The following is a 22,578-nucleotide window of genomic DNA, read 5'->3' on the forward strand; positions in this document are numbered from 1 at the left end:
CAGTGGAAGAGGATGCACCTAGTACTGTGGTGATTTGAGGCACCAGGATGGGTTGGTATCCAGGGGGAGGGATCTTCCCCTTCTCAGATGTCAAGGAGAGGGTTATGGGAGAAAGACCATGAGTGTGTGGGGAGGGGAGGGGATGGGAAGAGAGATGGGGCACTGTGTACAGAATGTAAAGTGAATAAATACATAAATTAATAAAAGAGAGACCCCCCAAGCCCTGACACCTGAGAGTGACCAAGAGAAGTTTTTTTTTGTTTTGTTTGTTTGTTTGTTTGTTTTTCTGTAGGCTTCCATAATAAAATAATGCAAAGGTTGAATCATAGAAATTGAAAGCATGGAGCACAGAGGTTTTAGAGAAGTCTCCCTATGAGGGAAAGCACAGAGGAGCTAGTGCTCTAGAGACCTACCTACACAGATTTCCTGCTGTGGTGCAAGGAAAGGGAGTCAGGACACTTTCTGTGCAGTGATCAGGTCTGTCGTGGGGGGCGTGAGGAATGTCAAGGTCCTGCTCACTACTCAGGACCCTACCACCCTTCTTTGCTGTTGCTTCATGAGATTTAGGGTGCTTGTCCCTCAAAATTACGTGAGCCCATGACATCATCATAAATCGGCAAGCACTGTAGAAATTAGAATAGTCCTGTATCCTCAGCGCGGGGGCTCAGAGCCGGGCTTAGGTTCTCTGTGCCTTTCCTGTGTTTCTTCAGCTCAGACCAAGAAGGCATTGCTCTCCTTAGAGTTTATTCTGGGACATTCTTTCAGGTCCATCGCTCACCGCAGACAGGCTTACAGAGAAAAGCTTTTTCTCCAGATTCCCCCTCTGGTGTCTGTGTTAATGAAAAAGACACCCAGGGGAAGGGAGACTTTTCTCCTGAAGCAAATCAGGGCGGCAGTGTTGGGAATCAAGCACTTGGGCTGTGGGGCATAAAGCTTTTGTCCTGATGAGATGATTGTGAAATGTGGCTGAACTTTAACATATGTCAACTCGGAAGACAGCAACACGGCATTGGTGTATGACAGACAGATCCACCTGACATGTCGGCTGCCTTTATCTTTACCTGTAACCTCATAGGAAGTCACTCATGTTTAAGGTTCTGAGTGTGCGGGGCACGGAGGGGTTAACAGCATCTTGCAGACTCTTATTGTTTAGTTGGGGAAAATACCCCAAAACATTTTATCAGGTGTTGATATATTTATGAACTTATATCTCTGTGTGTAAAACAGTAATTAAAGAAAAAGAGGCCATGATTAGGAAAGAGAGGATGAAGAAAGACAGGGGAGGATTGGGGGTGGCTGGGGGAGGGAAGGGGGGAGAAAAAGGGGAAAAATATTTTGGATCATTTTTGTAAATGATACAAAACTTGGATAAGATAAAAAAATCAGATGAGAGAGAGAGACAGAGACAGAGAAAGACAGAGACAGAGAAAGACACGCAGACAGAGAGACATAGACAGGCAGACAGAGAGAGGGGATGCAGTAGCAATATGAGGCAGGACATTACTCAGTCACAGAGCACATAAGCAATGATCTCAGGAGACATTCTGCATTGGAGTCCAGGGCTGTTCCAAGAGTGAGCGAGGGGAGAATGCAGCCACTCGCTTTGCCCTGATCTCTCAGCACCTGGAGGGAGCTGTGCTGTGGACCTGACGTCTCTCCAGCAGGACACTTGCTTTTTAAGATGAACAAACACGCTTGTGATAGAAAGTTTTGATGCCATCAAAAAGACGGAAGGTTATGTCAGGTCTCCGAGAGAGAAATGAACTTAATTTTACATTGACATTCAACTATTAATATTCCTTCCAGTGTGCAAATATCATAATAATGCTCATGACAGCTGCTGTGATGAGGTTCTCCGGCCTCTGAGTGTTAGAACAAAGTCGTTTGCATTTCTTGCCTGGATAACTGTTCAAAAGATGTTAAAGTAGCAGTTCACTGCTAATGTGGTTTCTAACCTAACATTCAAGTTTTAGAAGATACACCAAAGCTATGTGTAGACACACACACACACACACACACACACATACACACACACATACACATGCATGCACACACACATGCACACATGCACACACACACCTGCACACATGCACACACATACCTGCACACATATACAATACACACACACAGGCACACACACACGCACACACACACACACACTTCAACCCTGAAAAATCAGATACATATTCAACCACAAAGACCATGTCCATTAATGTAAGGGAAGTGTGCCTATTTTATTTGTTTGCATATTTCCCAAACCCACCTGTCTACATGTCTTTTAGCATAAGACATGTTGATTGTTCCATATTTTACAATTCATTTCACCATCTGGGTTAAAACATAATCAAGAATATAAACACCTGCTTTTGAGAGCAGGTTTAAAGACACTTTCCCTTTATTTCCACTGAGATGTGAGATCCCTATCTCCAGTTCATTTGAAAACCGAAATACCATGTTCCTTCCCTTGTTGGTGTCGAAAATGCCCCTTCCTATCCTTCCCACCATTACCCTCACCATGCATCTTCCTCAGACATTTTTCTCTCATTGCTCCCTAACTCCAGTTCCCATTATCTGGAACTGAAATCCCCACAGTTGGCCACAGCTTTTCTGGGTGTGTCAGGCTGCCCCCACACTGGCTCCTGCTTGACTGTCCTGTCTTTATCCACATTCATTTCTGCTGACCTGAAAGAATGCACCCTGTTCTCGAAGCTTCTGTCTTTTAGGGAGCCTGCTTATCCTGACTTCTCCACATAGTTACTGAGAGCCACCCTGACCAGCTTGCTAAGGTGGGAGTAATGGCTTGGGGAGAGCATCCTCACTGCTCTATGCAAGTAACACAAAGACAAGATGCAGACACCTGCTATCTTCCCCGCCCCCACGTACCTCCTGCTCACCGGACTACCTCTGGCCCTGAGCGTCAGGTCTCTACACTCCACGTCTGGCACCAGCTTAAAGGCTGCTGTGCCTGTGATCCTATGCGCTCTTCCTGTCTTACCAGACAGCTGTGGATTGCTAGAAAAACAGGCAAAATAAAAAATTAGGGACTAGCATGGGAGGTACACTTCTGTAATTCAAAACACGATTTGGTGTTTCAGAACAAAATAAAACTCATGAGAGAAGTTGAGAGTATTTTGGCCTTCCTTATATATTTTGATAGTTCGGTAATGCAGATTTATCTTGATTCCATGTAGCTAAGATGCAGTATCAGGTCCTATGGCCAGTGTGACTGACTGGAACACACTTAGTCATCAGAAACATGGGTTAACTCTGTCAGCAGTCTGAAGTGTCTGGAAGATTTTCCTTCCATCTGCAACACTGAGGGAGCGTCTCTTCCTACCTTGGTAGCTTGCAGGCCACCTCCACCCATTGGCTTATAAACCTGCATATGATAATCTCTCCTTTCCGGTCGATAATATCTCCTCTTATGTTCTTGCCTCCTTCTGATAAGGGGCCCGTGAAGACACTGGCTCACCCTAATAAAGGCGGACAACCTCATCTCAGGATGCCGTAGGCACATCCGTCCAATCCTGTCAGCCATGCTGGAGGACATAGCTTCTCTACTTCCTGCTCTTTCCAGGGCTGTCCCTAGGCTACTCCGTGCCCCTAGCCTGAGGGATGGGATGGCCCTGACCTTTAACCCCTGCTAATGGAAGAACAAACAATCAATGTCCTCAGTGGCTCCCGGTTCTCTCCTCTCTGTGGTCAGTTGGCACTGCTGGTACCTTTCACCTGGCCATCCTCGCCCCCCTCGGGAGAGTGAGCAATACACTCTCACCTTTCGGCACTCCCTGCTGACCCTGCCAATCCTTTGCCAATTATGCTGTGTGGTTTCTGCTGTTTCTATTGTGCCTTTATTTCCTTCTACATTCTCTTTGAACTTCTTTCTCTCCCCACTCAGCCCTGTTCCCAATCTGTATTGTTTTCTTTTCAGTGCCCTTCAATGCTGCTGTAGGGCCACTGATTCGCTCTTACTTCCATGTTCGTGTTCTGTGTTCAATCATCAAACCCCTTTCTGCAGAGGAGGCCCTGGGTCTCTTTACCTGACTCATCTATGCAACTTTACACAGCACAGCTAACGGTTGCTCCACGTTGTCCTTCTGGCTCCGAGTTTGTCCTGTACAGCCTCAGTGTCCTGGATTTCTCATTAGCTATTCTCTCACTGGGATCCTCAGCCCCTGTACGCTCATTATCATCTCTCACACACAGCTTATACCTGGAGGCTCATGTCCACGCAAGAGTCACACATGAAGGGGGTGCGGCATGTTGGGGCGTGGCAAATCTGCATCTGTCCTGTGTTTGAGAACACATGTCACCTGGGCTCCATACATCCAGCATTTTCAAATTTTACACCTCTTGTTTTCATTTCTTGAATTTGTAAATCGCTTTCACCCAAAACTTACCACTGTGGTCTGGAATTACTCATGCTGTGGGCAAACACCACCTGCAGAACTGACCCCAGGATTCTAGGACAAAGCACACGGGGGCCTCCTCGGTGAATTCCCTCCTGAAGATGTCACCTGCTCTTCGCCTTCAGTTTTACTCGTGTCTGGCAGCTCATTGACCCACCCTCCTTTCGTCCTTCTCCTCTCCCACAATCTCATGTTCAAGCTGACTCCCCCATGTGCACCCCACAGGATGTCATGGTCTCCACTTCCCTAGGTACCTCCTGCCACTTGCTGGGTACAGGGAGTGTCCACCGTCCATATGCAGTGTCTGAAGCATGCTTAGCTCAGCCTCCTGATGCTAAGTGTTCTCCCCGGCTCAGTGTCCTTGTGAACGGCCTGAGAGGTCAGACTGGGTGACTGCAGAGGCTGGTTGGCTCTGCATGTGTCTGTCTGAGTCTCCTTGAGGTCTGTAGCGTTCAGTTGCTACTCTCAGTTGCCATCCAGCTGCCCTGACAGAGGAGTAAGCCCTGGGTCTTTTTGTACACAGTGAAGTTGAAGGTATCAGTCGTTCTTTGTGAACTTTCTCACACTCTACCTGTATGTAGCCTTGGTAACATGCGCCTTTAAGTGTCACCCCTCTATCAGCACCTTTGGCTACCTTTCTTACAAATACCCAGTGCATGTATGTGTGTGTGTGTCTGTGTGCACTCTTGTGTTGGTGCATGTGGAGGCTCCCGTAGTCTGTCTCTCTCTCTCTCTCTCTCTCTCTCTCTCTCTCTCTCTCTGTGTGTGTGTGTGTGTGTGTGTGTATGTGTGTTTTCTTTTCTTCTTTTTCTTTCTCTTACAGAAACTACTTACTAAACCCCTCCAGCTCCCCTTCAGCCACCTCATGGAGACAGCACTATGACACACCTCTTTGACCTTCAACTATAGCTTGAAACACAATGGCCTAATTCCTTGGGATAATCTTTAGAGGCTTTTGGCAGTGACACAGGCTTCACCTTGTTAAGTGTGAGGATTTCTTATTCTTAGCTCTGAGCCCCTTATTCTTGGTAGCCTCTGAGTGTTGATGTCGTGCCCCCTCCCCCCTTGCTCTGAGGCTGCTCCAATCACACTGTCACTGTGGACTTAGCTGCCTAGGCTCCCCTGGTTAGGCCTCACCCCTGTTTGGCTGCAGTTTCTTTTGTGTTTGGTCTGTCCATTAAGGATGCTCAGCTCCTCATCTGGTCTGTGCCTGACAGGAGTCTTCCCTCCCCTCACTCCACCAGTGCCTTCCTGCTGGCAGCGGGACACTGTCCTCACCACCCCCCTCCTATCTGTACACCAGAAAATTAGTCAGCATGTAACGTGATTTCAGATTTCAGAAGTCAGTGCTCTGTGTTCTGCTGGTAGAGTTCCAGTCTTCTCTGGGACAGTGGGTTACATTCATTTGGGACTCCCGGTGAGCGGGCAGGGCACCACAGGCTCATCCTCTGTTCACACTCCTGTTCTTCAGTCCCCCTGAATGAATGAAGGACGAATAGAGAAGAGGGATTGCGCCGTCAGACAGAATTCGACATTGTTACTGGGGACTCATTATATTTAAAAACCTAATTTCACAAAATATTTTCATTTGTGAAATGGAACCTGAAAAGAAAGTGTAGTTGTGTGTGTGTGTGTGTGTGTGTGTGTGTGTGTGTGTGTGTGTGTGTGTTGCTGTTGTTTAAAATAAACTCTGTGTATGTATTCAGTTCTGTAGAAGTCTGAGTTTCTAGTTAGTTCTGTTGGTGTAGAAGAAATGTTCTTATTAAAGTTCCCAAACTCCTTGAGACTCAGAACTTTCCTGTCTAAAATGGTTCCAAGTGATACCAAGCTTTTGTGTTGACATTTTACCTAGTGATTTGATAATCGTTCTAAATACTACCAGGCTGTTCATGTAGATCTTTCGTGGAGTCCACATTAACTATCACGAGCCATGTGGTGACTGTGCCTCGCTCCCTTCACAGTCATACAAAGTGCTGAGAACTGTCAGAGCTTCAAGATGCCTGAAAGAAATCAGCATCTCAGCTCATCCTTCTGTTTGGTCACAGCATTTGCTCTCTGCAAGCACAACATGGCATCAGTACTAGTGTCAGAGTTTGGTGTCTGTCCATGGGATGAATCCCAAGCTGGTCTGTTAATCCACTGCTTCGGTTTCTGCTCCATTTTGGTCCTTGCATTTCTTTTGGACAGGAACAATTTTGGGCCAACCAATTTGAAGGTAGGTTGGTGACCTCATCCCAGTGTAGCCAACCATTGGATGGAGGTTGGGATTCCTGTGGAAGCGTTGGGTGAAGAATCGAAGGTACTAAAGGAAGGGGATGGCAACCACATGGGAAGACCAACAGTGGCAACTAACCTGGAGTTTCCAGACACTAAGCCACCAACCAAAGAACATTTGTGGGCTGGTCTGTAGCCCTTGGGTGCATGTGCACACACACACACACACACACACACACACACACACACACACACACACCAGAAGACTGCCTTGTCTGGCCTCAGTGGGAGAAGATACAACTAATCATGTAGTGACTTAATGCCCCAGGGAAGGGGGGTGTTATGGTTAGGCAGGGGGACCCTGTCAGAGGAGAAGAGGAGGGAGAATAAAGGAATGGGAAAGAACTCTGGCAGAGGGGACCAGGAGGGAACAATCTTCTGGATGTAAATACATAAAATAATCAGTTACTTAAAAAAGAAGGATGCTCTTACTGATCAGCCATCTCTCCAGCCTCTTCTGTAGCTTTTAGTTTGTTTTCTTAGTTATTAATACACATTCCCCTGATATCCTTATCCTTTGGCATTTACCAACAGTGTGTGTGTGTATATGATTATGTATGTGTAAATGTATATGTGAGTGTGTCTATATATGTGTGTGAATATATGTGTTAGTATATGACTATAGGAGTGTATATTTGTGTAAATGTGTTAGTGTGTGTGACTATATTTGAGTGTATATGTATGTGAATGTGTAAAAGTGTATAAACGAGAGTATTTGTGAGTGTATGACTGTGAGTGTATACTTGTGTCAATATGTGTAAGTATATTGTAAGAGTGTATATGTCTGTATGTGAGTATATGTTTGTGTGTCCATGTGTGTGTGAGTGTGTGTTTATCTGTGTGAGTGTGTATGCATGTGAGTATGTGTGTGTGTGTGCAGTGTTTTGGAAGTAAGCTGAGACACTGAAGAGTAGTGGATAGGAGCCAAGATGCAGACCGTGATATTTATTTTTTGTAGAAATAAAATAAACCTGACAAATCAGTTATTTTATCACGTTTTGAATTTCATTATTCTTGGAATAAGTTTTTTTGGAAGCTTCCAAAATCATCTGTGAATGTAAGATTTTTAAAGACATTTTATAAGCCAATTTATGGATATTTAAAATATGGTTTCACATTCATCTAGAAAGCTAGACATCCTGTAATGAGGGGTGGTCCCCAGACCCAGTGGAGTACAACACAGCTACAAACATACAAACTGACTGAGGTATTGATGTTCCTGGGAAGCAGTAGACACACAGGAAGCTGCGTGCAAAAGCCACGTGAGTGTGCTGGCTTCTGTGTAAGTGAGAAGCCTAGAAAAACACCCAGGAAACCTTGCAAAAACAAACTTAGGAAGCAGGGAGACGATCCAAGCCACAGTCAGCTTGGTTACTTTCAGTGTGAGGGCTGCAGTGTATGGGATTCTGGGGAAATCAGACGCCTGCATTTAACAGATGTGCCTAATAAGTGTTTTGCCTGTGTTTAATAAGGTTTCTACCTTTTGGAAGAATGATAAAACGTTCACCCAGTGAGAGTGGGAAGAAAACAAGCATCGTGATGGCACAGAGGGACTGCGAACCTGTCACTCACATGTGCACCTCTGCGTACAGGGCAGGAGCTGACAACAAAGGCTGCTTTTCATAGGGGTTTTGGTGATAGTGTATACAGAACAGTTCTGCAAACCGAAGAGATGCTGTAAGTTCTAATTTAGGAGGGGACAACCTCAGAGGGCAAAGGTCACAGGGGAAAACTCACAACTGAGAAGAAAAGGAACAAACCTTTGAGGTTGTTGGATGCTTCTGTTTGAACTTGGTATTTATAGACCATGTACATGTATGTGCTTGTGTTTATGTTTGCATGTCACACACACATTTTGTATGTCACCATGTATTGAGTAACCTGAGCAAAAACAAGATTACTAGTCAACATGAGCATTGGAGGGAGGGAGGGTCATGGTGTACCTCTGGGTTTGGTGTACTGAGGACAGAACTCCTGAAGGATTCTGGGAACTGAGTCATAAGAAGCATCATCAGATACAAACCAATAATATTCCACTTGAAAGGCCAGAAGAGCGGACTGTGTGCTTAAAGGTGTCACGGAGAGAGAAGACAACACTGTTAATGGCAATGCTGCAGACCAAGGGAGACCAGGAAAGTCGTCAGGCTAAGTTGATATCCAGATCTAGATAAATCCTGTTGGCAGCATGAAGGGGGTTAGCAACTAGATTTTGGGCTGGGGAGCTGCTTGGTGAATAAAGTACTCGCCTTGTAAGCCCGAGAAGTTAACGTTCACCCTCAGAACCGATGGGATAAAGCCACTTGTAGGGTATGTGCTTGGATGGGAGGCAGAGACTGCGGTTTCTGCGCCTCACTGGCCAGCCCAGTCTAGTTGATGAGTTTTGTGCCAGGAAGAGATCCTGCATCACAAAAATGTGGCAGACATCTGAGCAGCAATATGTGAGGTTGCCATCACACACACACACACACACACACACACACACACACACACACACTTACAAATGAGTATACACACATGTGTGTGCACACACATACATGCATGCATGCACATGAATATATACACATGGATACACTAACGTGTGGACATGTGTGCAGACACATGTATACATACACATATAAGAGTGTACTTAAGTGAACACATAAACATCACACTCCAAGAAAAATAAATTATATTTTGGGGAAAATAGACAATTCTGTAATGTGAGTGGAAAACTAGTCCTTGAATAAACTTGTATAAACTTGTGTAAACTCATAGAAACTCATAGAAACTTATAACTGTTCTGTGGTAACATGAGATAATAATTCATTCAGAATTAGAGAAAGCACAGAACTGTGAAGAGATGTTTGTGTCATGGTATAGGAAACCGAAGACACGTATGAAGATGAGCACGTGTTGCATGTACCTGTTTCTGTCCATGCACACATCCAGAGGAGAATAAGGCTGGGGGAAGAAATGGGCAGCAGGTGACAGCTATAGGAAGCACAAGATGATGGCCAAGGCCACAAGGGGCCGCAGAGGACACCCCACAACTCCTCTGCACCCCCCTTTTGCTTTGACATTCCTTCCAAATGAAATTCTTCTAAAAAGAACAAATCTACATCTGAAAATTGGCATTCAGATGTTAAGCACAGATAAGCAGTAAACCTGCTTTAAGCACACTCCGGGGACATGTCACCATTGTCCAGGACATGTGTTTATCTGCAGTGATGATTGAATTTGTCCTGCAGCACTCCGGCTTCCCAAAGCCAGACTTAATCTGAAAGGACCTGGAAAAGAATTCCAAGATTAGAAAAACAATAATGAATGAAATCTGCTGTAAACATTTTCCATTTACGGTGGCAACAATCTCGAAAGGAATTTTAGGGTTCAAGCCATTGTGAGCTGACTTTTATACATGAAGAGACTCCACATTTAATCTCACATGTCCTCCACATGGAGGTGTCTAGATTTTTAGTTCCCCTCTTCTTCGATAGCCAGCCTTCCCAGAACTATTTGTTAAAGAAGTCTAACACAGTTTTTGGTTATAATTCAATTTCTTCCTTTGCTGTTTGCATCTCTTTGATTTTATTCAGTTATGTATCAGTTACTTTCATCGGACTGGGAGCAAGATTTATTTTGGCTGGTGATTTTGGAGGGTTTCAATCCCATGTTGGAGAAAGTGGTGGAAGATTATAGGAAAGATCTGTCTGTCATGGCACACTAGGAAAGACAGAGTGTAGGGCTGGGATCCAGGCCTGTCTATGACTATTAGAGGCACACTTCTTAGTAGTTAGCCAATCTCTTATTTATATTTATATTTAAGATTTTGATTTTTTCAAAAAGTGCCACCATCTATGCAATAGGCATTCAGAGAGAAGCCTGTGCAAATTCAACCATAACTGTCTGGTCTGACTCCCAAAGGCCTATGGCTGTGTCATAGACCAAGAGGCCACATTCTGAGAACTCTCCCCACTGTTCAACAGCTGTACAGCCAGTTATCAATTGTGAGCCCCCAGGAAAGAAAAGACATTTTTATCTTTCCAGCGGCAGAAAGGAAATGTTTCTATATCACAAGGGAGGAGGCAGGAGTGAGTGTGACGCAGGATCAGACCGAGGCAAGGTTGAAATCTAGCTGGGTGGGCACTGAATCTCTTTTCTGAGGGCATGTGGGGGATGTGGCGGCATTATTTCAGCTCTAGATGGTTATGGCAGCCTTTCCCCCGTGGCCACCTGAAGCTCAAGTGACTTTTCTGTTAACTGTCTCCGCTTGGAACCATAGCTTTTCTTGTCAAGTAGATGTTCTGGACACCTCTGAAATCTCAAAGTGTCCACTGCAGCTATAGCTTCCCGCATCTCCCTTTAAGGGGTTTCATGCATGGAAGTGCACATCTCTTACTCTCCCAGTCAGTCTTTGACCATCTCATACGAGCCTTGCCAACTGCAGAATTGTTTTACTTTGCATGCTTGCCGAATCATTTCCACGTGGACACCCACAGTGAGGTAACGGCACGCCAGTGACTCCACACTTGGTACCACGTGTTTTCTACTGCTTACTGTGTTAGTAATTTTTCTATCACTGTGACCAATCACCCTCTAGAAAAACCTCTTCTGGGAGGAAGCATTTACTTTGGCCCTGGTTTCAGGGGAGTCTCAGTCCTTCATGGCAGAAAGTGTGGTGACAAAAGAAACATGGAGAGATGGTCCTAGTTCCTTTAGGATTTTTCTTAGATGTCGATTTTGTAAACATGTTTACTCTCTATATTGAAACCACTGTGTGCCCCTTGCCCATGATTCTGCTTGTTTGATATGGTGCTTGTTATTTGGGGTTTTTATCTGTTTGTTTGTTATTTTGTTTCTTGTTTATTTATTTATTTATTTTTTTTTGTTTCTTTGCGTATACCGAGCCATCCTTGTATCTGCCGGGAAACTCATGTGGCCATGATGTAACTAATTCATTCGTTCATTTCGCATCTTTGTTTTATTGCTCTGCTGCATCTGCATCCTGCCATGTAGCCCAGGCTGGCCCCTGAACTCACAGCCTTCCTGGCTATCCCCCATGTTCTAGGAACATAGTACCTGTGCTTAGTTCTTCACTTCTGCGCATTAACGATGTGTCTACACTCTCCTTGCACTTACATTTAGTGTTAGTTTAAGTCACACTGACATTGTAAAGTGAGTCTGCACATGTTCCTCACTTTTCTGTTGTGTGGACTCCTTAGGGGAGCGTTCCCGCCAGTTCCTTAAAAGTTCAATAAAACATGCCAGAGTGGATTTAAAAACAATCAGTCTTAGTGCTTCTTACTGATGTTTTAGTTTTCTTAAAATACAGAAGTTCTATTTCAGTAGATCATATGTATCTAGAAATGTATCTGTTGATTTAGATGTGTTCATACTTGTCAAAGTGCACATTATTTTTCAAAATTGTCCCCAGTCCTCTGGATTTCAACAGATTCTGCTGCAATCTCTCTTGCAATAATTCTATTAATACCCTTCTCTCTTTCTTTGTGGCAATTTGGCTAAAAGCTTCTCAGTATTAATCACCTCAAAAATAATCCATTGATCTTATGAACCATACTTTAGACTCTGTCATTAATTTCTACTCTGGTCTTTATTGTTTCTTTTTCCCCATCTACAGGGCGAGGTTTTACCTCTTCTCTCTTCCTCCTCTCTTTGTATGAGCTCCCTGTTGCATCACTTGGTTAGTTATTTGAGATCTCTTGTGGCTATAAATGCCCCTTTAATATTCTTGCTACACCCCACAGGTTCTCATGTTTCCTCCTTATTGGATTTGAGGACACTGCCATTTCTCTGACTCCTCCAGTGAATCACTGATCACTGGGGGTCATTGTTCAACCTCAGATTCTTTGTCAACTCTCTGTTCTTTATCGTGTCTTCGATTTCTAATTTCATCTTATTATGATATGATGAGCTTTGAGCAATTGTTTTGATTCTTTTTTTTTGTAATGACTTGGCTTTTTGCCTAAAACATATTCTATTTTGGAAAAAGTTCTATGAGCTGCTGAAAGAAATGCATATGCTGCAGTTTTGAATAGAGCATTGTGTAGATGTCTGTTAAATTAACTGTAGTACAGTTTAATGTGGAATTATTGTTAATTTTGGTGAGAGTGGGGTGCTTCACGAATCTACTATGCTTGTATTAGGGCTCCTGTGTCCATGGTTCCTTTTAGGGTTTGTTTCATGAAATTCGGCGTACAGATGTCATCCATATATGTATCTCTCTCTCTCTCTCTCTCTCTCTCTCTGTGTGTGTGTGTGTATGTGTGCATGTGTGTGTGTGATGTGTGCGTGTGTGTACATGTGCATATATCTATATATGCTGGGTGCATTGGTTCTTTTATCAACATGTAACAACTCTCATGGTTTTATCACTTGAAATCCACTTTACAAGGTGAGTATAGACAGCTGCACCTGTTTTACCCAAGTTTCTTTTATCTGAAACATTTTTCAACTTTTTAAAAAATTTTCAGACTGTATTTAATGGAGCAGTGTGTTTCCTGGGTGCATCTCTAAAGGATGAGGTTCTGAAAATCATGCCAGTGCAGAAGCAGACCCGGGCTGGCCAGCGGACCAGGTTCAAGGCTTTTGTCACTATTGGGGACTACAATGGTCACATTGGTCTTGGTGTTAAGTGCTCCAAGGAGGTTGCCACTGCCATTCGAGGGGCCATTATCCTGGCCAAGCTTTCCATCGTCCCTGTGAGGAGAGGCTACTGGGGGAACAACATTGGCAAGCCCCACACTGTCCCATGCAAGGTGACAGGCCGCTGTGGCTCTGTGCTGGTGTGTCTCATTCCTGCCCCCAGAGGCACTGGCATTGTCTCTGCTCCTGTGCCCAAGAAGCTTCTGATGATGACTGCTACACTTCAGCCAGAGACTACACTGCCACCCTGGGCAACTTTGCCAAGGCCACCGTTGATGCCATCTCAAAAACGAACAGCTAGACCCCTGACCTCTGGAAAGAAACTGTGTTCACCAAGTCTCCTTATCAGGAATTCACTGATCATCTTGTGAAAACCCACACCAGAGTCTCTGTTCAGAGGACCTAGGCTCCAGCTGTGCCTACCACATAAGGGTTTTTATAAAAGACAAAATAAATGAACTAAGTCTGTTAAAAAAATTCGAAGAAACAAGAGAGAAGAAAATGACAGCTGGAAATCATGTAAGGCATGAAGCAAAGGGTGTGGCTATAAACAGAGGTAGAAGATTAGAGGAGAAGGGAAACAAAAAAGGGGACACATCCCACAGACCCCTCCAGGAAATCTGAGAAAAGGGACTCTAACAACACATACAGACACACCACAGACACAGACACACCACAGACACACCACATACATACTACAGACACACCACAGACATACCACAGACACACCACAGACACAGACACACCACAGACACACCACAGACATACTATAGACACACCACAGACATACCACAGACACACCACAGACACAGACACACCACAGACACAGACACACCACAGACACACCACAGACACACCACAGACATACTACAGACACACCACAGACATACCACAGATACACCACAGACACACCACAGACATACTACAGACACACCACAGACATACCACAGACACACCACAGACACAGACACACCACAGGCACACCACAGACACAGACACACCACAGACATACCACAGACACAGACACACCACATCATACCACAGACACAGACATACCACAGACACAGACACACCACAGACACAGACACACTATAGACACAGACATACCACAGACACAGACACAACACAGACACACCACAGACATACACAACAGACACAGACACCACACACATACACACCTACCTACAAACACACACACATACCACAGGCACCATATACATACACACATGCACACAGCACAAATAAACACACAAGTACACACATACCACACAGATACTATACATATATAGACACACACATCCACCAAAGACACAGATACCACACATACACACACTCCATACAGACACCTCAGACAGACATAGATACCACACATATACACACATATCATACATACACAGATACCCACACAAACATGCAAACACATACATACACACACACCACATACAGACACACACAGAGAAACACACAGCACAAACAGATATAGATATCACACATACATACACATATACCACACAGACAGACACCACACATGTATAGACACATGTACACCAAAGACACAGATAGCACACACCCAAACATACACACACATACATACACACATACACATACACACACATATAGACACACACACACATAACACATAGACTAGGATATCACACTCAGACACATAAACACAGCAGATAGACACACATACCACAAACAGACAAATACACATACTACACAGACACAATCACCACACATAGACACACCCAAACACATACGCAGACACACACACCACACATTGACACAGACACATACATACACACAGCACACTACATAAACCCCACAAACACACATATGTATACACTCACACACACATAAGCACATATACCTGCATACATACTTGTGCATCAGGAAATGCAGAACAAAAGAAATGCTACATTCAAATACTTAAGTATTGACTCTGTTGGAAAAGTTACAACTATCAGAGTAGATGTTTTCTCTGTCAACTAGTGTCCCCTTCATTCAATGTCTTGGTGGCCTACATCCCCCATGAATCATCATGGCTGGAGAGAGTCACCTCTTGTATGCTGTTTTAACATACTGTTAGGCCAGAGGGAATGGTTTGCCAGTGCAACCAACTGGAAACATCTTGCTTCCTGGTACAAGGCAGAAGGAAACCTGAATTCCTTTAGGTGGAACTTCTCGTAGGAAGACTGACTTGATGTCATGCAGAGCTCACCTGACTAGGATGATGGGCCTACAGCTTTCATGTACTTCCTGTGGCCTACAGTAGGGCGGGGCAATAGACAAGCATGATTGCAGAGATATAACAGGTGCTGCTCTATGATTACACCCTTCTGAGTCCCCATCCCTGCCACCGGGTGCACCCTGGCTCTGTCTCCGCCTAACCTTAGCTGCTGTCTTAAAGGAAAAGTCAGTCCTGATACATTGTATACAGCAGGTCATTGTGTGTGTGGGTGTGGGGAGTGCGTATGAAGTTAGAATGGGGTAGGAGGTATATCTGGGGTGAGCTTGGGGAAGGATGCATTATATACATAAATAAGATTATCAAAGAATTAAGATAAATATTGTGCTCTAGAAACTCAGCTTCTAAACTACATGGTAACTTTCTTAAATTTCTATCATCTCACTTTGACAAATTATAACCATATGTAATTATTTGTTACAACATGGTGACAGGGTATGTATGTATGTATTCTGTAAGTATGTATGTATGTATATTCATAGACACACAGACACACTATGTGCATTTTCATTGCCTTTAATGCTTACCGTTTACTCTTACTAAGTACAGCCTTGGCCCTTTGAGTAGCATCTTCTTTGGCTCCTCATCCTCCTCCCAGTTTCTGATAGCTATTTTCCTAGTCTGCTGTTATGGAGTCCTGTTACTTTTAGGTTCCTCATAAAAGTTCTGTGTTAAATTGTGGGGAACTCTCAGTGGATGACATTGTCTCATGGAATTTCCTAGGATCAGTCCTTTCCGGAGCATGACAGTGGCTTTTAGGTTGGAATGAGATTGGAAGGCATTGATGCCCGACGTCTGTCTGTGTTCTGTGTGCTGTCTGTAGCAGAGGTAAGAACGGCTGCTGCCTGGGTATGTTACATGGGATAGTTTTCCAGAAAATAAGAGGTTTTAGTAAAACTTGCTGTAGTAAATGAGTCCCAGTCCATTATTTCAGTCAACAATGTATAAAAATGTTTCTATATAGTTTTGTTCTTAAGATAAAGTTTCTAATGTTTTCATCAACTAATATTCATCCTTGAATTAACTGAAAAGTAGATCTTACCTAAAGTTGGTAATAATCTAAGGATCCCATACTGTTCTTTCCAGCTGTTAAACAATTATTCACATTTTAGGTGAAGCAATGAGAACTGTATATAAATCCCTGTCTGTGGATAAACATTTACATAAATAAAATTAGGTTGTGAAAATTATATACAGAGAACTGCTGTGGATGAAAATAGATTTTCAAATGTCATGTTGACTCAGCACATTATGACATCAGAAGAAGCACTGAACTTGAAAGACACGTTCACACGTTCTATGCTGTGACAATGGCTCATAGGCGTGTATTGAGTGTCTAGGGATGCATTTCTCAGACTTCAGTTATTTATGTTTGTGTTAAATATTCTGGGCTCATGTGTTAACACTGTTTCCAATCTCAGCCTCTACTGTCTTGAGGTAGAAAGCAAACCCATCAGCAGAAGATATGTTTGCGAACAGGAACATTTGGCAGGTACTGAATTAATAATCAATTAGCAACATCTGATGTGATTCCAGATTCCTAGATCAGTCTAAAGAATATATATATATATATATATATATATATATCCTTGCAGAAAGTTCTAGATAGCTGTGCATCACTATTGTGATTTAATCATATATCATATTTCACATGCATTTGTTCTCTGATGAAAATGTTTGGAAGGATACATGGGTTGGTTCATAATGATGGACCCTCTAATCATTTGAATGTTTTCTCAGTGTTGGGCCCTTTTCAAATTCATGACATTTAAGGAGCAACTGTAAACTTCCTGTTTCAGGTGTGTGGTTACTGGTTGAGATTGCATTTTGATGGTTATTTAAGTTGCTATGGTTTCTGGGCCAATGCTGGATTCCCTGACATTCACCCAGTGGGATGGTGTCAAAAGACCAAGCAGGAACTGCACCTCCCTGGGGGTAAGCCAGGGCACATTTATCAGCTGCAAGGAGGGGCACCTGCCATTTCAGTTTTATTTTAACACCTTTTCAGGAAATAGTAACAGGGGAGCCTGGTGTGAATTGATTTTCCAAATGTAAGTTTTATCTACAAAGAGGCTGAGACCATGACAATGCCTTAGAGATGAGTGTAACAGAAAAGTCTGTGTCTCTCTAAGTCAAATATTTTGGTTAGGGATTTACAGTAAAAACATAATTGTTTAGGATCACCTGATTATATATAAAGTGTATTAATCTTTAAAACAAGAAATCGTGTCCAAAATTGTGCTCAAAATGAAATATTGTACTCTATCAATGATCCCACACGGGGAAGAAACTTGATTTATTCCAAATTTGCTGCAAATTTGGAAATAATGGAAAGAATGAGACTATAATATGCTTTGTTTTGGTGGGAAATAGTTTTGTGTCTGTCTTTTGTTTCCTGTGAGATACCCAAGCCGGGCAGTTATGGCTAGTCCTTTAGGGCTGGGAGATGCCTTGGTCCAGTTTCTTTGTATAACCAATTTCTGCACCTTGTTTCCTGCTTGGGTGTTAGGTTGCTGAATAACTGGCACGTCTCAGGTTTAGTGTGCAGTCTCCCTATCCTTCAGGTATCCTTTTGAATCTGCCTGGGGCTGAAGGCAGTCTGGAGTTCATGAGATCTAGAGACAGAGTAGCCTCAATCATCCAGGAGGCATTCTGGAACCCTTAGCATGTGCTTTTAATGGGTATTAAACGAACACAAGGATTCAGGTTCGATGGGGATGTTCTTCAGGGAGAAAATAATTGAGTAAGGCCCCAGGGATACTCTTTCAGATGCTATTATACACATAGGTTCTCTGAAGTCACAGGATCCAAGGCAAACAACAAAATGAGAAAGTAGTTTGCCCCACTCTAAACCCCGTCAAGAAGAGAAGCCAGAGTAGATGTCTTAGAGTGTGGGAGGGTATTTGGCTAGCATGGGACCTCCCGGAGACTACAGAGAACCATGGTGGAACAGGTAAAACTCAATGCATGAATATAATCTTAAACTCTACAAAGGTTTTGGCTTGTAGATTTCATATGGAAATACAAATGCTGTGTAACTGGGGTCACTAAAGTCAATGTAGAAATCACAGCTCTGTCTTTAAAACAGAGGTTCTCAAGCTGTGGGTAGAGAGACCCCTTTGATGGTTGTATATCAGATATCCTACACATCAGGTATTGTGATTCACAACAGTAGCAAAATTACAGTTATGTAGTAACAACAAAAATAATGTTATTTTTGGGGGGTCACCACAACATCAGGAACTGTAATTCAGGGACACAGCATCAGGAAGGTTGAGAACCACTGCTTTAAAGGGAATAAGAGATTTTAAGCCATTTTGAATGAACATGGCCCAGAAACACAGATTTAGGTTGCTCCAAAGACCATATTTCAACGTGGAAATAGTTAAGTCATAAAATCAAAGCAATCGTGAAGTGCATTGCTGAGTGTATCAGAGACAGTGGTCGAAGAGGTGTGGGAAGCTTTTCTGTAAGCCCAGCATGCTGATGGTATTCTTAGCTTTTTGGTTGGTGGAAGCTAGTAACCTTCAGAGTTAATAGATTCCAAAAGTTTAGTCATTGGGCATTATTTCTCATGCAGAAGAGAGCAAGAAATGGCTAACTTGAGCATTAGATCTAGCCCAGTCTAGGTAACCAGTCTCTGAACCTGCAGCCCTCCAAAAGCCCCCAGTCCTGATGCCCTAACTTAATCTGGGAAGATAAGATTTTTTTACTGGATAATTTATAAGATTAGGAACAGAAAGTTGGTCCTGCCAAGTGGCTTTTGGATTGTAAGAGTTTCTAATTTCTGCAGAGCATCTGACCATCCCAGCTACCATAGCATCAGGACCTCTCATTGCCTTTGTGACACGGCCTCCTAGTGAAAGGTAACCACTTGGATACTCCTGTCCATTCTCCTTTCTTTAAAAGCCTTAGTGAAAGATGAAGACCTGTAGATTTCAAAATGCTCCTAAGAAATTATTCAGAAACAATTTCTGTGAGTATCCTCTTCATATAAATCTTTTCCCCCTTGAGCTTTGAAATTTGCTCTATGGTCTGTTATAATCGAAGTAAGTTAATAAGTGGATATTAACCATCTGTGGAGACTGACATATGAATATTATAGGAAAACAACTTTGAACTTAAGGCATTTGAAGACATTAAGACAACTTGGAGATTTTAATACAAATCTTTTGCTGTGAGCTAAGGACTTAATGAGTGTAGACTGGAAGATGGAGTGTAGGACTAATAACAGATTAAGTATGCACGATGCTGTCCCCGGGTATTTTGACTACTGTACACTCTTAGACTATAGAGAAGAGAAATTCGTCTGGATGAGTTACATGAAGACCTGTAGATTGCAAAATGCTCCTAAGAAATTATTCGGAAACAGGACTTCTGTGAGTATTCTCTTCCTTTGCATAAACCCTATTTTCACTGAGCTCAAATCTTAAAAACTGCTTTATAGTCTGTTATATTATAAACCACATAAGTTATGGAATGTTTTAATTGCCTTTACCTTTCCTCAATATATTATGTAAACTTCCCTGGGTAAATGTCTTTTTGTTTTATGATGTTTTTGTTTTTCCTTCAGCAATGCAATTCAATAATTTGGAAAAATTAACTTAAATTAAGCCTGCTAAAACTTATTTAAAATATCTTTCATGAATATTTTTCCTCTTTTTGCTAGTTAAAAAGAAGTTAGTATTCTACGCTTAATTTTGGTGTTTTGAAGCTGGAGATCCTCCAGACAGACTCGGTCAAGTGCACCACAAATATGTCTGAGTACAATGAACATAGAAGAAGCATTTGGCAGTTTCATGGATGCTGTGTGTGTGGGGGGGGTGTGTGTGTGTGGCTAGAGTAGAGTCTGCATGGAATCTTCAGCCAAATCAGAGATGCTGTGCAGGCTTTGGCTAGAGTACATACCTTACGCTCTGTATCCCAAGCATCTCAGGGAACCTTTAGTGGAGAGTGGATGTTAAGTGCCCCGCCCTTCTCTGCTCTCAGCAGGGAGGGGGCATTTAGGAGAGAGTGAAGCAAGGGTGAAGCCCAGAGTGCACTCTGCTTTCTAGGGACCCTCTCTTTCCTTTGCCTGGTGTCCCAGCCCTACCCACTGAGGGTCCTGTACCTGGTACACTCCTTACCAAAATTCTATAAGTTTGCCTCTCTTGGTCTTGATACTAATTTTAGGTGTTTATGCCTCCTATAGATTTATCTGTCAAGAAAAAAGACTTTACTAATATGATGCCACCTTAAAAATAGAATCAACTAATAGATAATTAAAAAATAAAACAGGCTTCAGCATAGATAATAAAGAGATAGATGAGACCTTCTAGTCTCTGGTATTGTGTGCATCTTAAAGCAACAAGACTGGCTAATTATAGCTATTTAATATGAATGGAAGAGTTACATTAGCCATAATCTACGTGTTCTGTTAGAAAAATACAGGCATTAAAATAATTTGTATTTGTAGCTATAATTTTTGATAAAACAATACACTCTTTAAATATTGAGAAAGCACTATTTTTGAATCTCATTACCAAATTAAACCATTTTTTTAATGCTAAAGAGCATAATCTCCATCACTTCAAATAGTGGTATTTGGAAGTGTTATTAGTCTATGGGGAATTGATGATACATTTTACCCTTTAATGTAACTATATTCACTGAACATTGAGTCTCACAATCAGCTCATGTTGCTGTAAGAACTAAACATTAAAATGGAGGTGATCGGGAAAGATAATCTCCGTATATAAGTAAAGCGAAAAGCCATTGGGAAGCTAATGTCTTTGATTTAAGTGTAGGAGCCTTTGCATTGTGCTTCCTATTGAGTTAGGTAAGTGCTGATACTGTGTCAACCTTGGTTTTTAAATGACCTAGAACTCCCCACCGTGGTTCAGCGCTGTTGGTTGACCTGTTCGATTCTTTGCCCCCCACCACCACTGTTATGTTGCTGTTATTAGAATGGTCCAGTGCCAAAGGAGTTTCAGGTTGGGATGAAGCTGGAGGCTGTGGACAGGAGGAACCCTTGCCTGATGTGTGTGGCCACCATCTAAGACATCGTGGAAGACCGAGTGCGGGTGCATTTTGACAGCTGGGACAATAGCTTTGTTTGCGGTGAGATATCAGGATGCACGTGCTTTGCACGCATCATAGTTAGCATTCAAAATTCACTTACACATGCTGCAAGCGTTTTCATAGTAACTCACATCAAGGACTCTTTAGCTGGCTTTCCCCTACCTTTCTTCCACTTGAATTATTGAGTTAAAGAACAGCCCTCCATTTTTCCTCATCCTATGTGGAATTACTCAGTGGCGTCTTCCCTGAAGCAATGGCAGCGAATCAGGGATGGTTCCCATGTTTTATCTGATTATAAAGAAAATACATTTGAGAAAAGGAATTTAAGAAGTTTCAGGGTTGGTTTATGTGTGTGGGGGTGCGTCTGAAAAGTATTGAATAAAGACTTTTGCACAAAGGCTCCGAGGAGAATGGCAATGAGTGGTTTGAAAGCCTGTGGGAAGTAGAGAAATGTACACCACAAACCCTTGAAACTGACTAGCAAGTTGTGAGGACGCACCGGATAAAACCCTGAAATATGCACTAGCGAGTGGCAAAAACAATTTTTGTCACATTTCCAGTGTGAGTTGCAAACAACTGAAAAATCCCCAATGAAGCTACAGCTTGGCAGGTGCCTGATGGGTGTCTGTCTTTCTCCTCTGAACTCAGAAACAGAAAGAGAGAAGTGGTTTTCTGTGCCCTAGACTACTCCAGAGCCTTTGGAAAGTAAAAGAAAAGTGGAGCTACCTTGGGTCCCATTCGGCTGTTCTGTCTGCTTCTGGAATTTTCTGCTAATAGTTGGCTTTGTTAATAGTACAGGTAGAGAAAAGAGACTCACTAAAACATTTATCCCAGGGATCACCGTGTCAGCTCTATGTGACCCCTTCAGTTTCAAACTGCAAGAAACTTGTGCAAGTGAGCAGTTTGGTCACCCAGTATAAGGGCCCACCATTTCAAGCTGTTTCTGTT

The 22,578-nt window shown here is 42.8% G+C and overlaps 1 protein-coding gene across 1 annotated transcript in view; it reads left to right on the top strand.

Annotated features, from left to right (window-relative positions):
* Window positions 1–22,578, top strand: part of L3MBTL4 (L3MBTL histone methyl-lysine binding protein 4) — a gene marked incomplete at both ends in the record, with an annotated part of 378,564 nt that overhangs the window by 105,604 nt on the left and 250,382 nt on the right. Inside the window, 6 exon segments of the mRNA XM_080936343.1 lie at window positions 16,294–16,326; window positions 16,330–16,398; window positions 17,370–17,505; window positions 19,858–19,949; window positions 21,516–21,605; window positions 21,609–21,669. Coding sequence (XP_080792469.1) covers window positions 16,294–16,326; window positions 16,330–16,398; window positions 17,370–17,505; window positions 19,858–19,949; window positions 21,516–21,605; window positions 21,609–21,669 — 481 coding nt within the window.

Source organism: Micromys minutus (genome assembly GCF_963924665.1).
Source record: "Micromys minutus genome assembly, chromosome: 23".
Classification (NCBI taxonomy): domain Eukaryota; kingdom Metazoa; phylum Chordata; class Mammalia; order Rodentia; family Muridae; genus Micromys; species Micromys minutus.